At 35.2% G+C, this 23,898-nt stretch overlaps 1 protein-coding gene across 1 annotated transcript; it reads left to right on the plus strand.

Annotated features, from left to right (window-relative positions):
• Window positions 1-709: 709 nt before the first annotated feature.
• On the plus strand, window positions 710-23,516 carry LOC135681296 (serine/threonine-protein phosphatase 4 regulatory subunit 4). The gene is made up of 23 exons (XM_065195680.2): window positions 710-1,325; window positions 4,494-4,567; window positions 5,142-5,392; window positions 5,841-5,914; window positions 6,848-6,954; window positions 7,941-8,048; window positions 8,344-8,465; window positions 8,872-8,997; window positions 10,492-10,601; window positions 11,423-11,500; window positions 13,682-13,801; window positions 15,852-15,929; window positions 17,242-17,322; window positions 18,032-18,211; window positions 18,488-18,593; window positions 19,044-19,171; window positions 19,503-19,667; window positions 19,767-19,811; window positions 20,099-20,170; window positions 20,783-20,900; window positions 21,286-21,384; window positions 21,743-21,893; window positions 22,383-23,516. The coding sequence occupies exons 1-23, from the start codon at window positions 1,200-1,202 to the stop codon at window positions 22,453-22,455; spliced, it is 2,592 nt and encodes an 863-aa protein (XP_065051752.2). The 5' UTR covers window positions 710-1,199; the 3' UTR covers window positions 22,456-23,516.
• Window positions 23,517-23,898: the final 382 nt, after the last annotated feature.

Here is a 23,898-nt window from a genome sequence, read left to right on the forward strand (position 1 = left end):
GGCAACACAGAACTAATTTAAAATACTTTAATATTTAATTTCAGGCCTTTGGAGACCTTACGGGAGGAAGCCTTACCAGAATGATACATTGTCGTTAATAAAGAGAAAAGGAACTTAATTTTGAGAATGTGCCATTTTCGGGGCTCGGGCGCTGCCCCGGCTGAACCCCTAATTGGCGCTACTTATTCGGGCTCTTAATATTAGAATATTCAGGCTTTTATACTAGACTGTTTTCAAACAGAACATTTATGGGCAGGGTTTTCGTAGCAGCAAATAAGGCAATTGTTGATGTTTCTATCTTTTTCGCCAATTTCTATCGACAACAAAAAACTTCGAAGTCCTTGCCTTCTTGAAATTCAAATCAATCAAATGTATCTTAATTTTTGCCTCGAGTACCGAAGTTTCTTTATTTTTCCTGATTGCCCAGTAGTCGATTTTTGTAGCTAATTTCTTATAATAACAGGACATGTTCGATAAGTTTCCTATTTTCAGGGAAATCCTTCTAAAACCCTTTTCCCCGTTATTGTTTATATAATTCTGATCTGTGATGTCAGCAAAGTCACTCAATAATTTGACACGATCATGAAATTCATATGGAAACAATTAAATTTTCCAACGACCAAGACATTACCTGTTGAAGCGAAAGCTTGCCAGCGTCACTTTGGGAACATACTCTCGCGCATAAAACGCGGGTTGAGCACGGATTGACCTTTGCTCCGGTTGCTTTTGTAGAAAGCTCAAAGTTTAACTGGGTATTCACGGTGTTTAATATGCTGAATGGTGTGTCCTTTGTATCAGTTAATTACCAGATGCCAATGCTAAAGAATGGAAATACAACTGAGTATTTGACAAGGAACTGGTCGGGTTTTGCATACAAGAGACAGGCTGTTTGCAAAGTCTGGGGACAGCATGGTTTTATTGCGTACGCTGCAACATTTGTGACTTGCGTTATCGAAGCAACGTCCATATAAAAACAATTGGAGGTGAAGACGTGTGACCATAATTCAATTAAGACTCAGGCCTGTTTTTCCAATAATTTGGCTATTTGTAGCAAAAAATGTCATTGATTTGACAATCGCTGATTAATGTTTGGTGAGACTACTTTCTCGGTGTGTGTCTGTGACTCTTTGCTCCCCTTGTAGTAGGCCAGTGCTGCAATCAAAAGCGGAGATACTGTTTGTATAAACTGTTAAAAAGACATGGCAGCGACGTCTCCAAGACCCTATGATTGGGATGCAGTCCTAGCATACAGTTCTGCAGCAATGAGTTTATCAGAACAAGATGTTGAAGAACTACGCAGCGAGAGAAGCATAAAAAGCACTAAGGTACGCTGATTGTTTGTTTTCTTTTTGACAGCAAAATACGTTAATTCCAATGTTGATTAAAAGGGTGTGCAAATGTGCAGGCTATTAAGTTCATGTTAACACCAGTGACCCCGAAAGAGGACGATATGGAATGTGTTTCCATACAAATGGCATTTGATGTAGGATTCGGTAGCAGCTTGAAACTAAAGACCGCAACTGTGGCAGGTTTGCTTGAACAGTAATTAGCAGAAATTTGGTATGATTATCAGTGCGAGGGGCATATTCTTCACATCTAGATGAACGCACAGCTATGAAAACGCGATGACCACGCGAATACTTGAAATTGTGTAACTTTTTGATTTAGCAGAATCTAGCACGAGTTTCCAATATTTAAAGTTGAAATCAATTATTGAAGTAATTTAAAATTATTTCAGAGGAGAATCTTCTTTAAAGACTTACAATGGAATGTTTTGTTTACCAGGGTAAAAACGACTTGTACATCTTGTAAGCTATTGCACTGTATTTAAACATTTTAACCAAATTGAATACCAATCCTCTGAAAACAAAACTGAATAAATGTGGATTATCCATAGTAAATAGATATAAAACTAGCCCCTGCGTGTTATCAGAAAGCAACATGGAATTTCCCATAGGCAATGTAGCTGATCCTATTATCTTTAGCAACATATTTCTATTTTACTAGCATATAAATTTATTGACTTACAAATAAGACTATGGCTCAGGTTTTTTGCAAGTTTTAATCTTTCTAAGTTCAGGTGGTTTGCAACAGATCTGGTCATAAGATTTTAATACACACTTTTCTTATAAGAATCAGTAAATTGAAGTTCAAGCTGGCTGTTCTTATTTTTTTTGATAATCCGAGGCTTGATTGTTCTTAATTTCTTCTTAAAATTTCAAAGGTGTAAGCGGTCAAGCTATTGTGCTCTAAGGAGGTGTTCAGGCTTGTTTTCCAAAAAATTGAGAGAGACATCAATGATTTGTCAACAAGTTTGAAAATTCACCAAAGAAAAACTCTGAATGGTTAAAAAGTTCTCATTTTGATGATGAAGCATTGCTCATAATTACATTTCACAATAGCTCAGCCACAGCGTGTTCTCGATTTGTTCTTAACTTTTGACCAATTTTGAGGCTCGTGTTCTTCAGACCTTCCAACCTAAAAATATTTGAAATCGGGAGTTTTTTAATAAGTTTTCATGAAACATACAAATTTAGCCAATCTGCAAGTATCAATGCTAATAAAATTTGCAAAAAAATCCACAAAAATCAGCTCTTCCAAAAATTAATTCCCTTAAAACTCTTGGTAGGTGATAAACTTGAGTAGTGAAATAAAACTTAACCTTTACAAGTATATTCAAGTCTTTTTTAATACAAATCAACTTTTTATGAAAATCTGAAAACATCAGCTATAAAGACTATTGAGACGACACAAACCTTTGAATGCATCAGTTTAAAGGCTCAAGTTGAACTTGAACGTTCTCTTTTTTAATTCATACACACAGATTTACAGTTTTGTGAAGCAATTTATCAGAAAACTCCATGTTGTAATACAAAGTGAAATATGGTGTTGTTTTTCTATTGTGCCATGGCAGGGGCATCTGCCTCTGCATGGCTTAGAAAACCAATAATCTTTTTAGGAAATTTATTGAAAAAAAATATTTTCGAATCATTTGAATTTCTGAGAAAGTATATTTTGGTCGCTAAGAAAATGTGGGGCTGGGGTTTTTTCATTAAAATCCTAACAGCTAGGGCAGGTCACATCAGCCATGAAACTTAAGAATGGTTGCCTTTGATTGGCTGGATGGCCAAAAACAGAGGCAGCCATTCTTAACAAAACAGAGTTAAACAAACCATCTGATTGGCTGGACAAGGTAAACATAAAAGGCTTTCAGTAAAGTGCAACAAACTTAATTGACATTCAGTTTATCAACTTCACTTAATTGACACATTCTTATTCATGATTTGAACTACATGCACTGGCACAGTATACAATGTTTTGAAACCTAAATGTGTTCAATGTTTAAAGTCAAAATTCAGACAAATGAAGGATTGCAATGGTCTTAATGAAATAACAACTTTCATTTTTTACCTAACATTCAGAGACTAAGGCATTGCTTTCATTGCCTTTTGGATAGATTGTGCTTCAAAGATCTTTAAAGATTGAAATAGATTATAGTGGCACCCAACTGCTTGGCTACTGTTCACTGAATAAGTCACCAAATACTTGTAACACCCTGTTCATTACTTTTTGGAATCATCTGATAATTAATTTTCGTTTGACTATGAAGTGAGTTCTTCTTTTGGTTTCTTTTCTTACCACTTGATAATGAGTACATGCTTGAAATGTCGTGTTTTTAACTATCAAACTAATTCATTTCATTCTGGTATTCAATTTATTGGCTGACTATATTATGAGTTCTTGTTTTGTTTGTATAATATTTTAAGTGATGACTGACAATTATAAATCTCAGTAAGCCATAGCTCAGTTTAATCCAGTGGTGGATTTTTATTCAATCAAAAGAATTGAGGCTGTTCACCATCATTCCTTGACCTCAAACCTGTAATCTAATATCAAACTTCAGAGTTTTTAACAATCTAATTAATTATATATTTGATCAAAAATCATCTAGACATTAGTGGCTTTTTTAAAATGAGACTTTTTTATAACTGATTGTTACTTGAAACTGGGATAAGTCTAGAAGGGACACTTGTCCATAGTCTTTGCTTCTAGATTGGTTAGTTTGTCTCTTTGCAGCAGATCAACTTTGCTGTAACTTGATGTGTGTCCGTATTTTTGGGAGGTTGATCAAAAATGCTAGTGTATGGCCTCATGTCTGTAAGTCTTGGGTTTAAGTTTTGATTGAATTTCCCATTGTACTTAAGCTTGTTGTAAAGGCTTTCAGGGCTCTCAAGGTGAACATTGCTCAGATAGACCTTCATTTATCATATGCTAGCTTCTTTTAGACCAGACTCTCAGACCAGACAATTTTCAACTTTCAGATTTAATCTCCTTAAAAACTGACAAACAGTTAGATGCAGTACCATTAGATTTAATAATTTAAAATGCTCTGTTTTAACCTGTTGCTGACCATGTCAAGATACATTGTTCTAAATTTTCTTTCTTGGATTATTTAATATATATGATATTTGCAAATGTTATATTTTTTGTAGACAAAAGAGGAAATAGAAAGACTAACTGTTGATGAAAGCTTAAATCTCCTGGAAAGATCACTGTATCTTATCAGGTAAGCTTTTGACTAACTTTCTATTTTCATTTTAATAATTACAATTAAACACAATTGAAAGCTACAGACTCCTTGCTCATCTTTTGACCACCCTATACTCTCAGTATTAATCTAATTTTGTCTGCACTGATTTAATGAAAGTCTTTATTGATTATAAAAATGAGATTAAGTCCCTTGTCTATAATGTTTTATGAAAAAGAATATTAGTTAAGATTCAAAATTTTTAGTGAATTTGATGAAAATTTTTTCCATGACGAGCATTTACATAATTCTGTTAAAAAATTAGCTGGTTTGACGAATAGAAAGGTAATCTTGTTTCCTCATTACCTATGAAAGCCATAAGTGCTTGATTTGATCCAATGATAATTCTGATTAGTTAACAATGTGATTAAGACCTTTGTTGGAATGGAAATCTTGCATATGTAATGGTATTAAGAGAGTATGTGGCCATTTTTTAATTTGATTTGGCAGTAAGAACGATTTATTTTCTTTTGGCAGACTGTAAAAAACGATAACATCAAGCACTCATCTTCATAAAAATGTTTTATCTAGAAACTGACAATGTTTTCCTTAGGACTGGTCAAGATGTCCAAAAAGTTAATGCAGTTGAAAATCTAAAAGTACTTCTTTTGGAATACAAGAATGATACAATCAGCAAATTTATTTCTTGCATCCAAGAATCACTTTGGAATGGAAAGGAGGAGCTACATATTGTTGCTTCAAGGGTTTTTTGTGATATTGCTGAAAGCCAAGTTCTTACTGGTTCTCTTTATGCAAAGACACTGCTACCAATTATTTTAGAAAATATCCACAATGAAAATTTTGGTAGGTAGATTGCTTATGTTTTCTACATCGAGTTTTTCCTCTTAAACCACATTTTTAGTATAACCCCCTTAGATAAATTATTTCATTTTCAATTTATGACCCATTCGTCATAGTTTTTGCTTAAAGAAGCAAGCTTGAATCAGGATTCAATGCTTTGAATATCAGGCAGCCACGTAACTGGAAACTGGTACCTAGTTGGCTAATAAAAGCAAAACGAAACAGAATGGTCAAGCTTTGATAATCAAGCTTTTGGTTACAAGAAAAGTTGTCTCTCAAACAGTCATTTCTCTGTGCAGCAATAATTTGCCTTGACCTACCTTGACCTTGCCCTTTTTAGTTACATATTATCACCTCGTGAAATAACATTGAAAAAAATGAAGCATTGTAAAAAGTTTTCAATGAAGCTTGTCAACAACAAGGAGGTTGATTGCCAGTATTTTAATTACAGGTGTGGCTGATGCCTGGCGCGATGCCCTTCTCACATCCCTTTCTTTTCTTCCCTCTGAAACCATTAACACAACCGTGAGTACTTTTCTTGCTCTGGTTCCATGCCTGTTTGATGCATTATCTGAGTACGTTTTTACTCTCTATCTCAATAATTTACAGCCTTGCACACTAAGTTTAAGGTTTGTATTTGACTTCTGATCTACATCGAAATTTCTATATAATAAACTAATTTTATGCTAAACTGTTAAGTCATTCAATAATTTTTTAACGTTAATGGTAAAGGCAATTAAAGGCCTTCTCATTGAATTGGCAGTTACAATAAATTCCCACACAAGGAAGCATCAGTTTATTTGCTTGCTCGTTTTTGCCTGTTTGCTTTCCAACCTGTTCAAATTTTCATCTGTCTGCGAAATAAATTTGGTATAATTATATCTTGGGCAGTATTTTGACCCAAATACCCGCTTTTTATTTGCATATAAAACCAAGCTGTTAGCAAAAGAAAGCAGTGAAATTATCTTGCCTTGTAAAGAAGCCCTGACCTAACTAACAGCTGCTGGTGTTTAAGAATTAGATTAGCCATGTATTTACACCTCGCGTTTTGGATTGAGCTAACAACTTAGCAACACCTGTTCCTAACTTCGTATTTGTAGCTAAGTTAAGATTATTTTGAACGTTGACTTGGTTTCAAGAGATATTTTAGTCCCCGAACTTCCTAATTTGAAATAAGAGCTTAAATATGGTGCAAAGTAGTAATCGGATATTGTTCGATGTTATTGATGATTCACTCTCTCATATTTTTTTCTTATATGCACCCATAACTTTCATTTTATTGGAATTCTGAGGTATCTTGCCACAACCTGAAACTTTCCAGGTCCACAAATCAAGCACGCTAGGCATGGTAATTGAATGCAGAAATCGGAGTTGTTCTTTTGTGACACTCTGTTGTATATACAGGAACTTGATTCATCATAATTTTTATAATTCAGCATATCTATTGCCTTTTTACAGATCTTAGACTTAGCAAGATCAATGGGAACGTTAGCCCAAACTGTTCATTCAAGACTGGCGTGCTGTAATTTAATGGGAAAGTTAGCAATCAATTTAGATCAAATGAGGTTGGTAGTACCCATTACTGTTACAAAAATTATCTGTCCTTTTTGCTCTGTTTTGTTTATGGCTTCAATTCGTTGGAAGACAGCAGTCACTGTGCTACCCTATGAAGTCCAAAATTTTGATAAGATGAAATCTTTGACCTAAGATGTAATATTTTCCGTGAATTCTATAGCAAGCTTTGCTAGACCATTACACGAAAAGCTGTGTTTTAAAATATCTATAACCCTTCACGAATCCCATTCCAATTTATCTATGTATTCGTTTTTCGTTTTACTGGAATACGATTAGAGCTGCGTTTACATGTAGCTAGCAGTCGCTGCACTAGCTTCCTTGTTACGGGTTTTGAATGATCGGTGTAGACTTATCCAATCATTATAATCCTTTTTTCTAATAATGTTGCTGTTTAATTCATATCATTCGAGTTCCGCCTGCTCATAAGAGCGATATGCTTCTAATTGCCTTACTTATAACGCAACAAGATTCTGCGACCTTATTTATTTAATTATCTAACTCCGGATACAGATTTGTGGAGACTCTTTATATTTTCAAGATATATTTCTGTTTAAGGTTTAGATTACGTTTTCCTTGTTTCCTGGTAAGGACCGAATCTAATGGCTACTTAACAATAATTTTGTTAACATTTGCAAAAGCTGCCTGCATCTGGTCCTTACTGCCATGCAGATCCCATGATTTTATATTCTTATTCTTTCCCTGCTATAATCCTGCATCTAAGACCCCATTTACAAAATGCCGTTTCTGAATGAAATGGAACGAAATCATTTTTCACTTCTATTTGAACTGAAATATTTCCGTCATTGTAACAAATAACGATAGGTACGAAGGCATTGCGATTTTAAAATGGCACGATTCGACTCAATGTACACACTTAAGGATGTACTATTTTATACTAAGGATACTATGCTCAAATAGTTACTTTTAATGTGCTGATCGAAAACACGTTGTGACATTCTTGTTAACTTTTCAACAGCGTCAAACGAGATATGCTCAAGTTGGTAACTGCATTGTGTCAAGATGTGGAAATGGAAGTTAGGGCTGCAATGTGTGCAGAGCTGGACTCTGTGGCACGTGGAGTTGGGTATGATTTTTTATTTGATATTTTTCAACCACCATTGACTTAATCGTAGGTCTTAATAATCAAAATGTCTTGTGCCCATATCTTTTTTTTAAGTTCCCTGTACTGAAAAGCTTTCACATGTCTTAAACGACTTATTTGAATACGGAGATATATTTCATGTCTCACGTCTGAAAATATTGTGAGTCCTTGTTAACACCAGAATTAAGTTGATATCTAAATACTTTTTTATCATTTAACAATTTTCATTATAACAGGAATTGAGATTTTAAGGATAACTTTCAACTCCTGTTTTTAGACTCGAGCTTACAAGGACCTTAATATTACCTGAACTGGTTGAACTAACCAAAGACGAACAGTTAATTGTCAGACAAGCTGGAATCCAGACAGTCTCTAATATTCTCAGTCTTCTTGATGATGGTATGTTCCCTTCAATTCCATGTTTATTTTGTATGCATTGCTTCAGCTTGAGTTAGAAGAATCCTTGTTTTCTATTTCTGCTTCGTTATCTGTAAATTATGTGTAAGTATTGCAGCTGGCCAAGTAGTTACTATCATGATAATTGTTTTGAACATTCGCGCTTTGCTACAGATGCGAATTTTGATCTATCATCATTGCTGTGTAAGAATCCCTTTAGAAAGCATATTGGTTTCTTACTGTGCCTTTTTTCTTTTGCGACCAGTGTCTCATATTCCGAGTTTTCTTTGTTTTTTCTAAGGCCCTTCTGGATTTTGATGTTTCACCTATGATTTAGTGGCTTTAATTTTCCTTTTCTTCTTTCTGGATGTTGATACAAATATCCCAAACAATTTTGGTCCCTTTTCAGATTCCTGTACGGACATAATGATTCCTCTAGTGAAAAACTATTGTCAGAAGGTCCTGGAAACAAAGAATGAAGACGAGACATTGACCATAGCAAAGCATATTGGAAAGCTGTGTTATGGCTTATCAAGTAAGATTTTTTGGCCTACTTTGTTATACTACTATTATCCCTTAAGTGTCACTTTTTCTTCTGTGACACTTATGTGACACTTTAATGTCCCTTTTTTTGAATGGTATCGGTCTTATAATGGTCAATAATAAAACTGCAGATGCTTTATTGCCCAAACCAAAAGCTCTTTTTTCCTTTGATTTAATTATACTTTTCTCAGCTCTTAGCTTCATAAATATAGTTTTCACTTTGCCTTTTTTCGCCATCATTTTTTTCGTGAAATTCATTAGGTATGATTCATTGCAAACTGACAGCGCAGTCTTATTTCACAACAATGATGAATGCCAGGGCTTTAAAGTTGTATCAGGACTACTGTGTTAATTTGTTTTACATATTTGGTACTCAAGCATTTAAAAATTGCGCAATAAGGACCGATTGCCTGTGCTTCTGAGTCTTATTGCATAGAATGAACGGAACCACAAAGTGCCAAGAATTTGTTTTCTAGCCTTGATTGTAAATCGCATCAAATTAGCTCATCTTAAATCATTTTCTTGGCCTTAAAACTTAACATAGATTACTCTACATTGGTTTACGTACAGCTTAACTCCCAAGAATTTAGCAGGATTTTTAATTCTGTTATCAATGTTTCTATAAAGATCTTAACATTAACTATACTTAATGTCATCAATTTTTCATGCCTGTTAATTTCTATAACATTTTTTGATTAATTTTTTATCCATTCCGCGTCGATGAAATGGCTTAAGAATCCAACTTTTATTCTCTTGTCTAGTCCTTAAGGATTTCCAATGGATTTGCTTTAACATCGTCTTTCTACATGCCTCTGGCCTGTTGCAAATACTTACCTGTTGCAAAATTGTAAAATTTTCTGAAAGTAACCCGGCTCAGTTTAGGGTCAGTGTCTGTTTTTAATTTTGTTATCGGGGTTAAACCTATTTATATTCGGTAAAAGTGTTTTGCATCGCTAGATTTATTTTTCAAACACCTGCAAATTTCTAGATTTACTCCACGCATTGCAACGTATCAAATTCAATTTGTAAATCCAATTTAGCTTGAATTTAAAATGGAAACCAAAATATTGATTATGTAAGAATTTTTCGCAAATCAAGTTAAGATATTTTTGTTTTTGAAGACTGTGGTAGAAATCTATTGATGTTTTCTCCACAGATCTAAAGAGCTTAAACACGTAAATGATTACGAAAGAAAGAATGACACCTTTTCTCCACTATTGATTCTCGTTTTTATAACGAATTGTAAAACCAATGAATTTTTGGATCCCGTTCATTTTCCTGAGAAAGTATTTACATTATCACCCTCAGAAGCTGCTTTCACGTTTGGTCTTGCAGCTATATGTTTTTTATGTCTTCTCGCCCTTTATTTTTTTTATTTCTCAGCCAACTTACAATAAAAAAGCCGTTTGACACAGAAATATTGTTACTCGCCCTGTACGTTCATCCCTTTTTTGTCTATTTGAAAATGCGTTGCAATTTCTTTCAGTAAACTTAACACCTGACCAAAGAGCGACATTTCTTGATAATTACAAGCAACTGTGTGATCTTGGCGACCCAGGAAGCACACCAAGACAGCCTGCTAGCCCTAGAAGAAAGGTGTGTATGGTATTCTGTTTTTGATGTCAACTGGCATAGTAGATATTACCTCATCCACCCCTTGTTTGTTACTGGCCCCTATAGGTCTCTTGTTTTACTTGGCGTCGAAATGCTATATCACGTACAGACTGCGTTATGACAAAGACAAATTAAAATGGGACGTGCCAGACTCCTTGCCCAAGATAGTGAAAAAGGCATCAGGTTAACACCGAAGAACCCTTATTTTTGGCACAGTTGTGTTCCTATTTGGTTTCGCTTGAAAAACATAAATTTTTGATTCCTTTCTTAAAGGGTTCCTTTCTCTGCTAGTGTAAACATTAACAATAAGCTATTTGGGTATGATTGTAGCTCTCCCCTCTTGTCGTGGTCAAATAAAACTGGCTTTCTCTAAGTTCTGTCTCATTTGGTCCTAGTGTAATTGCCAGCAAAAAAAATTCGTCGTTCGCGAATGGATCTTGATATTTTTATGCAAGTTTTTTTGGGAGGGGGGAGGGGGGAGGGGGGTGGTCACAGCGTGAGTTTTTGGTCTCAAACAAACGAATGTGCTAGCTATTGACGAGAACGTTTAGAATGAAGATGCAGCTGAATTTATTCTGAAATTATGCATAAGTAAGTAAGTGCACGCATAATTATAGGTTCAGTGTGTTGATTGTTCCAGCCCCTCTCCCCGAATCGAAATAATGCCCTCTAAAGCATTTATAAGGGCATCACTTCAGTGATAGACTGCCAGCTTCAAACTGACCTGAGCTATCTGAATCTCTTCTCTCTTCAAGCCGTTTAATTTCAAAGATAGTGAAAATAGGCATCTGTTTCTCTTCAAGCCGTTTAATATCAAAGGCGCCTGTATCTTGGAAGACAGAAAGGCGGAGTGCAGACGATGGTGTGCTTACAATTTCCCAGTAAGTCAGTTACAATTTTTTGCAATTTTTTGCAATTTTTGTTGATTTTGTAATCATTGCAGAGATTTTGTAAACTTTATGCGAATGGAAGATATGTGAATGTTATATGATTTATGTGAAATAGCAATTTCACTTCTAGAAGAAATTCGTTGAAGTTCTTCTAGTTTATTTCTATTCTTAATATGAAGGCAATCAAACTTTGTTTTATAACATTATTTGAAGCAGCCCAGTGCAGTTGCCTAAGTCATTTAATTGAGTGTGATTAAGTCTCCTACAACCCTAGCTTTTCACCAATTCACACATATCATAAGCACCTTATTAGTGTGCTGAAGTGAAGCTTCACCTTAATCATTTGCATTAAAAGAAGTTTTGATTCTATAATCGCTTCCTAACTTGAACGAATCTTAAATTTAGTTGACGAGTTTTCATTAATCTCGAAAATGCAAGTTGCCGATGCTTTTTTAGGTTAGACTTATCAATAATTGATCATCTGGAGACATTGATTTTTGTGGCTATGCTTAATGTCTTAAACGCATTGTTTCTCCTTCGCCTTTTTCGTGTTGGTGGGATTTTACTAAGACGCGGTTATGTATTTATTAATGCTACGGTGGAAAATGTGGAGTTTCCGAGTAGAAAATTGGTTGCATGCATCAAAGCTTTTGATAATACGATTTTATGGTGAATCGGCGGAGGACGTTTGCCCGTGGGTCACGAAACCAAATTTGTTTTTTTTCTGAACCTAGTTGAGCCATGCTTTTCTCTTCTTTACATGCTAAAGCTTCTTCAAGTGGATGATCGTCGTTATGACTGATTTTGAAAGACTTACCATCGATCCAATGATTTTAGAAATTCACATTTTAAATTCTAACTCAATTTAATATCATTTAGATGCATTGTATTATGTTCTCGTTTATTTAGGAACTTAGCTAGACAGATCTGTTATGTCCATCTTTCAAACTTGTTGGTGCACAAATATTGTTTGATAATGAATCTACGGCTACAATTTCTGCTCGTTGAGCCTTGTAAATGTGCAGTTTACACTCTTTTGTATGGAGGGGGTGGGTTGCTTCGAAATGTTTTTACCCGAATTTGCTTTTTTAGGCTATTGTTGGTAAGAATAAAAAGAAAATGAGCTCGATTATGTGAATATCGTCAGTTAGGCTTATTATGCTCCAATTTTGAGGAAAATATGATACTTTTTAAGGGTTGTTAGAGTGCTAGATATGTAACTGTTTCTTAAAATTATTCAAACTGACCCTATGAGATTGTGTTCATCTGAAGTTAAGTTTTAGCAAGCGTATCACAGTCCTTCACGGTAGCACCACTTGAATGACATTGTCATGGAGGTTTTTTGGGGAAAAGGTTCTACGACCTAAAAAATGTTTTAAGGGATTAAGAAAGGTTTTAACGGAACTGAGAAAGTTTTTAAGGAAATAAGAAATGTTTCAAGGAACTAAGGAAGGTCTGAAGAAACAAGAGGGGTAAATACCATAAGAAGTTAGCAAGCCTCGTCCCATCCAATGACTCCTGTTTCGGATTTAAAAATGAATATTTCGCCACTCAATTATGGCAGTTCTGAGAATGGTTCATTATTTTCCTGAATGCGTAACGCATGAAAGCCTCAGATTAAGGTTGAATATTTTTTGAAAAATTATGTTTTTAAGCCTTTCAGGTTCATCAATTAATATCTAGGAACAGATGACGTTAGCCTGTCTATATGTGTCTTTCTTTTTGATTCAGTCTCGTGGAGTAACTGCCTGGCTGTCAACAAATCTCCTTCAAATGTGTTTCCACCTGTCTCACGAAATAAATCACTTATGGACGTAAGGGTTTATTTCTTGGTTTTTTGGAAAGCCAGGCGGGGACATTATTTGATCCCAGATGCCCTCAAATTAACACGTTTAACATTTCTTTTGAAAACTGCTTTATAAATGACTTATTTTTAAAATATCTGGAGCGTTTTTTACGCTCGCTTGTAATCTGCTTTGTAAGGGCTGTAAATCTTCAAGTAATAATATCAATTCTGTTTAAAGTTGATATCAGTTTCAATTCATACAAAGAAAGCTCTTGAATATGATTTTGAGTTGAAAGATAGAAATTCTGGTCTGTTAATGTTTTCTAGAAACTTTATCTTTATTTTAAGCTTAGTTATTTAGTGTAATTTTTGACTGTTTTTTGCAGGCAATGCTGTTATTTGCCGGTGCGGACAACTTTTCAGAAACATTACTGCCCACGTTCCAACACATGGTCAATGACCCACATGCTTTCGTGCGAAGAACCATTGCTTGTGGTTTGCATGAAGTATGTTTCTCAAGCAATTTTTCATCACCTAACTTAAAATTAAGCAACGGCTTAAAACTGCTCGACTTATTGACATTTCTGGCACACGTTTGATGTTGCAATGACTAAATTCGCGCCATCCATGCGCATCTGCGTTTCCTTGCTGAAATTTATCTGTATTTATATTAAAGCTAAATAAAGCCAACTAATTTAAATTACCACGCTAACTCGTTTAGGCGTATATATTCTTTGAAAAAAGTACAATTGAACGATGAAAATTCTGAGATTTTTGCTTGAATATTTCGTTTCAAACCGAGATCCGTATTTGGCTATGTCTTCAGATCTTGACAAAGATCATGAGAGCAAAATGTATCATATCATTCTATTATTGTTACTTCTGAAGAGAGATAATTCGGCTTCAAAAAGGCTTCAAAAACTTGTTTTTGAAATTTCAGATTGCTCCAGGGTTCCCATAGGGATCTTATAAGAAACTCAAATCGATCAAAATCTTTAAGAAGCTTTTAGTATTGGCTCAAAAAATTCATGTGCATTCTAGCACTGCTTACCAAATTCAAGCCAAGTCTTCAGGACATTTTTTAAGGACTTCAACTAGGGGGGGGATTCAAAAGGGCCCACTTCGACAAGCAAATGGGCCGACTGGGGCAAATTTCCAACCAGTCGGTACGTTAATAGCGTCGAATAGGAATACCGTGCTGCATGAAAACTTCTTGATTCAAAAAACGTCTTGAGTAAATCGTCTTGAATGCAAGGACGTAGGAAGCATTATGAAAGGGGGGGACACCTGTTTAAAGGGGTACCCTAACAAACATTCTATAAGGTTTAAAAGCCTGTTTAAGAGGCACCTTAATAAAGATTCCAGAAAGGTTAAAAAGGCTGTCACATAAAGTCTGTTTACAATGATATAGATACCATTTTCTGACTTAGTTTGTGAGCAGTGTCGCCCGTACAATTTTGTTATGTCTTATTAATTGCTTTCACAAGCTGGCAACCTTGATGGCCCCCTAAACCTCAATGCCGCCCCCTTTCGGTAACACTGGTTGTGATCTTGTTTTTTTGGTGTTTCTGAAAGCAGATCGAATAGAAACATTTTAGATCTTGGCCCAAAAAGGTCACCCCTTTGCTCATTTCGTATAGCACCTAAACAATTCAAGGGTACTTTTTGATTATGCAATTGGCAAAAACAGCAACTCGGTGAGCTGCAAAATGGAATAAAAGGGGGCACGTACCCACTGCCCCGGTCCCTACGTCTTTGCTTGAATTTAAGACATCATTAATGCCTCGACTGATGTATCGAACATTTGCGAACCAACATTGATAGCAATCTGAAATATCTTCAGCATGATCATGAAGGTTAAAGAGAACTCATCAACGAAAAGTTTTTTGTGGTCAAATTGCTTTGCAAGTCGATTTACTTTTCTCCTGCATGTAGGAATCAAGAGATTATTAAAACCTAGATTTCTTCAGCATTCAAAATATTGATATAAATTGATATTGCTTGGAAATCAATTCCATGGAAAAGGCACTTTGCTGCCCCCATGCTGCCCCCGTGCTGCTCCCGTGCTGCCCCCGTGCTGCTCCCGTGCTGCTCCCGTGCTGCTCCCGTGCTGCCCCCGTGCTGCTCCCGTGCTGCTCCCGTGCTGCTCCCGTGCTGCGCCCGCGGCTCCGGCGCTCTTGCATAAGTATTAGTATTTCTATGATTAATACTATTATGCATAACTGCCTTGAAACTTATTATTACTATTATTATCCGTTTTAAGATCTGCAGTGTTTTTAATCTCACTTTGCTTTAATACCAGCATCAATAAATTGTCTCAGATACGTTTTTTTAAAACTGTAAAAGCCATTGAATGTATCCCTTTCTTCAGGACGAAAAATCTCATTCGTGTAAAGAAAGCTCGTATTTACGTTGTAGATGTAAACAGGGTTTTATTGACGAGATATTGACTGTCTTATAAGGGTCAACAGATGTTGCTACAAATAGGCGAGCTATTGCTGATTTCTACTTGCCTTTGGAACTTCGACTTGTCTCATTCTTCTGATTTGTTTTAAGGTTTGCAAAATTCTCGGCTCAAAAGTTGGTCTTATTCAAACGGAAATAAAAATTTTGCTTCAGGATGATGCAGTCGAGGTATAAAATTCTCGTCAGTATTATGCAATGAGGTGTATAGAATACGCTAGAGGGTCAACTCGAGGCAGCCCTGACCACAGGAAGTGAAGCCAGGAGAAAACTGATTTGCACGGCAAGAGCGGAGAAGTGCCGTACAAACTCTTATATGAAGCGTGCAAAATTAAGCAGAGAATTCAGGCGAAAATTCAGTTTTAAGTGATTAAACTGGAAAATCTGAAACACCTACGAACCTAAATTATTGGATTTTAAGGAAAATTGGAAGGTAAAGCATAATTCTGGAATCTGGACATTAACAGTGATGGTACCGACCGTTGTTTTGGAGGATCTATAGCGTTTTTTTCGCAGTTCCTAAACATGCTAAACAAAACGAGTTTGTTGATCTGAAGGGGAATACCTGATTTGTTTTCATTTATGACTTCCCTCTTTAATTTTTTCGGCATACCTTCGCAAACAAACAGCCGTATATTTAAAGCCGATATTTTTGACGAGGTGTATCAAGTGATCACCTTGCAAGGCATCGGTCATGAAACAAGGAGGAGTATAGCAAGTACCAAAGAAATAAAATTTAACAAAAAATGTATAAATTTTACAGAAAAGCGAACATATTGAAGAACCTCATGGTAAGGATAGGCCTAATCGTCAACAAACCGGTGAAGTAAAATTGATCCATCCCCACTTCTATCCGTAGAAATACTGGCGGGAGCCGTTTACTTCCAACCCTATTATAAGACTATCTTTTCTTATCAGTCTGTCAATTCTTAGATCAAAAAGAAACGCACGAAATAACAATCCTAATAGCGAGATGCAATAGAACGCCATACACTGTGAGTCACTTCTTGCCGTGCAATGCGGAAATTGATAGGCCTCACTGCCTCCCTACAGAGTTATCTCTCTAGCGTATTCTATACACCTCATTGGTATTATGTGTTTTTTGCTTGCCATACATGACAAAATTTCATTGGCAGGACGCTAATTGGCAGGATGCTAATTGGCTTCAATTTTTTCCAGCCATTGGCTATGTTTACCTAGTTTTTTCTTAGCTACATTCAGTGTAATAAACCTTTAAAACAATGTAATATAATTGTCATGTATTAGGCTGTTATCTTGTATAAGCATGCTTTCTAAGCTTTTTATTTTGTCTTAAAAACTAAATTTGGCAGCACTATAATTACTGAATAGATAGGTTTTATAAATAAATGGCACCTCAATTGGATAAAGATGGCTGTATTGAAGACAAGACAGAGAATAGGTTCTCAACTTAACTTTCCTGCCTTTTCGTTGGTTTTAAGACTGATGGATTTTCAACCAACAGGTATTAGATGGCCTTATACCACATCTTCCAGCAACTTTAGAAACTTTAACAAGAGAAGGAGCCAATGCAGGACCAACAACTGTAAGTGTAATTCACGGTAACTAGCTCTTTTAAGGTCCTTTTCTTCAGTGTAAAGAACGGAATTAAAATAATTTAGCAGTTTTATTGTTATGCAGCATTGGTTATGTGTTTATATTTTCCGATTCCTGCTATTTAAATGCTTATACACTTGCATACGAGGTGCTTGATTATCAGGTATGACATCATAGTAAGATAATGTTCAAAATGATGATAGACAAGACCATCTGTAGTTTATGATGAGTTTTCGTATTCTAGTGGTAACAGAATGATCTAATTTCATAAAAGGCCCTTTCTCATTTCGCCTGTATTGGTAAGGTGTGCAAATACATTGATATTGATATCAACATTGATATTGACATTAACATCAACATTGATATTGGTATTGGCATTAATATTATTTTATCATGATATTGTTACTATTGACTTAGTTATCACAATATTATATTTTACAATTGATATCACAATATTAATGTCAGTATCAATGTAAATATCAATATCACTGTTAATGTCAATGTTATTATCAATTATCAATCAATATCATTTTATGTGCAAACCGCAACAATTGCTCATACTTAATATTTTTTACCATTTAAATGATATACGAGAATCACCTCTGCGTTTCCCCCTTTATTTTGAAGAGACCATTCAATTCGCCCCAATTAGTACCAGAAATTATATTGAATATAATACATTTTCCTTGATTTTCCAGGTCGTGATTGCGGACTTTATTACCGCCCTGCTTAATTGTGAGCTTTCAATTTCACTATCCAGCAACTGGAGACTCCACGTTGAGTTCCTGACCAGCTTAGTCTGTCTTCCAAACTGTTTGTCATCAGATCAAATTTATTACAAATTTGTTCCTGTACTTTTCAGGCTTCTATCTTCAAACGTAAGTTTTTCTCTCATAATTATATTTTTTAAACTTTGAATCAATATTTAACTGCGATGATGATTTCTCGTTGAAACGTTTAGGTTGAGCATGGTAACCAGTGGGTTTTAAGTATTTATCAAATCGTATTTGCTGATTTATTCGCTAAAGTTATCAATTGAGGCATAAAGAAATGCAATTAAAAGTCAATAAAAACATTTTTGCAGGCCAACCTGCCATATTTTGTGCTTACTTTGTTATAATTTATATTGTTAAATGCCTTATTTCCCTTTTTAGCGTGTTATTCCTGTAAAAAAAGCTGCTGGGAGAACACTGTGTGCATTTATAAAGAATAATAAAAGAACAGATCAACGAAATGAGTTATGTAAAAGAATAATTCAAGGTAGGTTATATTTGGAAGAAATTCTTGTCACGGATGGAGATCAAGAAATGTCTTAAGATTTGTGTGCAAATATGTCGATATCTCCTCGTCTTTTCGGACACAATCAATCACTGGAATGCTCCTTTTATTTATTAAATTTTACTATAACTATTGCTGGATTTTATATCCAAAGTCTTTACAAACACATACTCCGCATTATTTGCAAGCGTTGCATATTTTAACCGTGTTTTATCAACCGCTAATTTCAAAGTATACTTTTACCATTGATGACTTCTACGTTTTGTTAGATACTTGCTATTTCTCATGACACTTATACTAGTGCTAGGTGCACCAATGTTTTTAGGTGTTGCACATTTTAACCATTTGTTTGATGTCTTAGGCCATTTGTTTTATGATTTATCGACTTATTTGATATACTTCGATTGATTTTTCTCTTTTTCTTCTTCGTAGAGCTTAGCAAGGGTAACAATTACAAAGCAAGATTAGAATTTTTGGACATATGTGAAAATATAATGGAATTTTTTTCAAAATCGTTCTTCAAAGAGCATTTCTTTGACGAAGTATTGCAACTTGGAAAGGTAATACTATTTTCCTTAGACGTTAATTGCACTTACAACCACGTATGAAATTATTGTCTAGTTTGTCGCCTTTCCTTTTTTGCTTAATGATTTCATTACGCATATGCTCGAATTACCCTGGTGTGGTGCCCCACCCCCCCCCCCCCCAACACACTATCTAGTCCTGCATTATTGCGTTGCATTTTCATACCTTAAAACCATTGATTACAATAGCTGTTCCTAATTTTTAATGAAATGCATAACGATCATTTTGCATCTCAGTATGTTAGCTGCTCTTTTACTTCCTAAGCAATTTTGAATCTTGCCTTAAATCTACCCTGTTTTGTTTCAGGACCCAGTTGTGAATGTACGTTTAAAGGTTTGCAGGATATTGCCAGCATTGAAATCCCAAATACGCTTACCCGGAGATCGCTTATTATTACAAAATTTAGAGCAGAATGTTAGGCAGCTAATGGCGCTAGAGACTGATAGAGACGTTTCAAATGCTATACGAAGGGTAGGTGATTTATTTACTGTAAGCTTTATGATCGTTTTTTTAACAAAAATTGCAACTCCAAATTATTTTCATACCTTGATATTGTTTGTTTTTTTCTAGGCTGTTATAGAAATGGACAGAATACACCTTACTCGTGATTCTTCGGTTTGTAGACTTAAAGTACTTTAAAGTATTTATTGTTTCTTGTTCCTTGTTTTCTTTCTATTTCACAGTATTACGAAGGGATCGAGCAGAAGTAATGATGTTTTAATGCCTTTTAATGGAAATTGTATTTGCACAAAATATTTATTATTCAATTGGTAATGGACGTCAAAGGGTACGTTCAGATATATTTATGGCTCAGCCGATGCTCCACCTTTGAGGAAATCAGGTTTCTTGATGCCTCTAGCTGAGATAATACTTGCTGATAAACATTTTTTTTATAATTCAAGAGTTCAGAAAATATGAGAGAAGAAGATCTAGTGGATAGGAAAAAAGAGGAGCAAGAAAGGCAAATTGTAGAGGTTTGTTTGCAGAGTGTTTTTATTCTGGTTTTTTCTGATTTAATAGTAGTACTGACATCCCCATAAATAATGGAATAAGCCCTTTGAAGGCTTATTAATTTTTGGGTGCTTATTATTCTATTTTGGTACTAGTTCGACGGGTTTTAAAAATAAGCTAAAAGGTCACCATGCAAATAGCTCCTTGTAAATTTCAAGTTTACTTTGAGATGAAACATTTTACAAGTCAATATTGGCGACAAAAGCATTGTGGAAATGCTTCATTTGTTTTATTTGTTCGTTTTCAATGGAATGTTATTTGTCATGGACTAAAACCATTGGAGAAATATGGCATGTTAAGATTCAGAATAGGGGCCTTTTCGGGGGGTTGGGGCTCCTAAACATTTCTGTTTCCAGGATGAAGGGTAGTTCGGGTTGGGACTTATAAGAGAAGGTGGGGAATTCTAGGATTTTCGTTATAATTCTTTCATGGTTATGTACTAAAAAAAACAAGCATTAGCAATCACTTTTCGATACCTCACGAACTAAGTTACCTTGTTAAATTTTGTAATATCTTGTAAGGTAAGCTAAATAATTTAATGCACTACACATCAAAACCGCTTCTGTTCTTGTTAGGATGAGCGTAAACATGAAAACATTGTCAACAGAATCGCTTCAAGCCAAGCAAACTCAGCAAGCAACCATAAAAAGATAAACTCGGCAAGCTCATCGTCTAAAGACATCACCAAGAAAGGTTTCACCCATTGTTTCACCCGTCTATGTTTTTTTGCGTCGGTTGTCTCTCTACTTCTCTGTCTGTCAGTCACCTTTTCTGTCTTGCTGTAGGATGCAGCCATAATTAGATTTTCAATACTTGTTTTGGAGAATACAGCACTTAGCCAAAGACACGTTTTAATCGATTCAAAGCGAACAAGTTAATTGTTATTCTCCAATTTTTATAGCATCGCAAAGAGCAACCTTGTTTTAGTCGTAAGCGCTCCATCTCTGCTTCTATTGTGTATGTGTGAAGTTATTAAGCCCCCTTCTTGTATTCTTTGTTCATATCCATCTGCTAAAGTGTAGCTATCATGAACTTCTAGCTCATTTCCTGGAAATGTAACCCTCACTTTTTCCTTTAGCCATTTCTAAGAACATTGGAAAGGTGAAAGAACTGGATTCGAAAAAGAACAGCAGCAAATCTGATGGCAGTATTAGCATAGGATCAACTTCATCGACAGGTACAATATTTTGTGCTGTCTGTTCAAAGTGTTAAGTACAACAGTTATTGATACAATATAAATTGGTACAATAGCTGTAGAGTTGTTTGTGCTCGACTTTCCACTCTCATTTGGTCCGCAAATTTGTGGAAGCTGATCTTAAATATGCAATTTTTTGATCCCCTAAATTTCAAGAACATCGATTTGTTTTTCAATACTACATTTTTCTGAGTATTTTCGTGTACATATTGTGTCAAACAAACTGATGCTGATAGGCCCAGCCTGAAATTTTTAAACCTTTTTTTGAATTGCTCCCTTGTCTTTTGTTTCCCTTGACTTCTGCTTCATGTCTGTAATTATATGTTTATCTTCTACCAAGGCAAAGCGCTAGTATCGCGGCAGCCCTCAAACCCAATTAGTGTGTCGAGAGCTCAAAGCTTTACTTCTGGTGACGCGAGACAAAAAGGAAGTGTTGGTCATAGAGCATCTGTGCCAACAGTTAAAATAACGCCTGGAAAAACAGCAAAAACGTAAGGACTGTTTTTACAATTTTTCAGTAACAAGAGAGTCGTACTACGATCGGCGTTAACATTTTCTATATCTGTGAACTCTTATTATAGTGTTTTCGTAGCTGACGTGACCATTAAAAATATTTGAACTCTATCGAGCTATAGCATAGCGTATGAAACTCGACAGCAACAAATATGTAATCTCTCTAGGCTCATTCTTATTGTTAAAATGCTCTGGATTATCAAAACAAAATTGCCCTGAGTTTTAAAGGAACTTGCCATGTCGAATGTACAAACCCTTGGTTTTGAAGTTTTTTGGAGTTTCAACAGTTTTAGAAAGTCTGATTCCTTTTTCCCACTTTAAGTATCTTTCTTGAAGTTTGTGTGTCTCAAGTTTTAATAAATACCGGTGAAAGAAAATACTTTTTTAAGTACTCTGTCAGCCTTGAGTGAATAATATTTGAACAAATTTGTTTTAATTTGGGCTGATAGTATTTATTTGATTTTTAGGTCATCTGTCGACTCTCGTTTCTCAACAACAAAGAAAACAGTTTCCTTGCAAAGCCACTCTAAGAGGACATAAAAAACCGACTTTTTCACTGTTCAATTAACCCTGTAGTTCTGTTCAGTGCAAAATTGGTATGCACGACTCGTAGAGTATTATGCAGAGGTATGAACTGGCTAATAAATGAAGTGTCTCGTTCTATTTCATTTCATTTCAGAAACAAACAAGATCAACTTTGCGTTTCACAGCCATTAAAGTATCATTTTGTCAAATCTGTTTGCCATAGTCATGTCTGATGAGTATAAGTAAATGAATGATATTTCTAAGTATTTTCAATCTTAACTCGAAGATCGCAGACAAAATCAAACAGAACAAAAGACTAATTTATTTCCCAGTTATAAAGTGTAAATGATGATTAAGTTACAAACGGTTGATGTTCAGTTAAAATACATGGAACTCGTTCCTTCTCGCCTGTTGATGCACTGATTTGTAGCTATTATCCCATTCCCCATTTACTGACCTTTAAGTAAGTCTCTCGTGTTTTGAAGCCAGGTTTTAAGTTTACTTTTTTATATGAGTTATGTCAACGTTTTGGTGGGCATTGATGCTGTTAGCGCCACTGGTGGCAGTTTGGAATAAGGGCCAATACAAGTTGCTTTTGGCAATGGGAACTTTCAATTTATATTCTTTTGAATTTTTCAATTAAGTTGAACCATATCAATCTGCCAGACGCAATGGCAATATGAATATCATACATTGGCACCTCAAGGCGTTTTTTTGTATTATGAACTCACAAATACAATCTTATGGTTTAAAGTGGTTCAAATTCCCATTATTGTTCTTCCCAGATTCCACGCCAGGGGTTTTCCTACTTACTTGAAATGCGTTCATTTCTTGTATGTTTTCTAGATAGGCAATTTTATGAGTTCAGCAGACTATGTGAATTTTGAATTAAAATATTGCGTGTAAATATGTGCAGAGTGTTACCTGTTTGATTATTGGATAATGAATGTTAACATTATTTTGTAATTATGAAGAAACAACAAGTTATTTATTTGATATATGTCAGATTAGCTGTAATTTATAAAATACTCGGAATGCTTCTGTTGTATTTTTACAGGTTTTCTTTTAGAGCTGCATTTCCAGTTGTGTTCATATTTTATCATTCTCATGACTTCTGTATAATATTATGAAGAAAATGCGTCGAATGCCGACATTCTGACGGCTCTTAGGGCGTAAGTGGTCTAAACTTGTGAAAAGGCGTATCTTTTGATATTTTGGTTTATTTATCTGTTTTCCCTCTATCTTTAGCTAAAGCACCGCCATTAACATGTTATTTATATAATTGTTTATGTCATTCACCGCTTCAATGTCCTCCTGTTTACAACGATACTTCCTTGTAAACAAAGAGAGCGGGTTGTTGAGGCTGTCGTTTAGGAAGGCGTTTATAAACATTAAATGCAGTAGAATAAAATGAAGAAAGCGGAAAAATTTGCATGATCATCATGATGAATACCTGGA

The sequence above is a fragment of the Rhopilema esculentum genome, chromosome 12 (genome assembly GCF_057945365.1).
Source record: "Rhopilema esculentum isolate cy_ngs chromosome 12, ASM5794536v1, whole genome shotgun sequence".
Lineage (NCBI taxonomy): Eukaryota > Metazoa > Cnidaria > Scyphozoa > Rhizostomeae > Rhizostomatidae > Rhopilema > Rhopilema esculentum.

Excerpts from the sequence above, each read along its gene's own strand:
- LOC135681296 (XM_065195680.2), top strand. The coding sequence starts at position 1,200 with ATGGCAGCGACGTCTCCAAGACCCTATGATTGGGATGCAGTCCTAGCA. Across the intron at positions 8,998-10,491 it reads GCTGTGTTATGGCTTATCAA|TAAACTTAACACCTGACCAA; the intron begins GTAAGATTTTTT and ends AATTTCTTTCAG. Across the intron at positions 10,602-11,422 it reads CTGCTAGCCCTAGAAGAAAG|CCGTTTAATATCAAAGGCGC; the intron begins GTGTGTATGGTA and ends TTTCTCTTCAAG.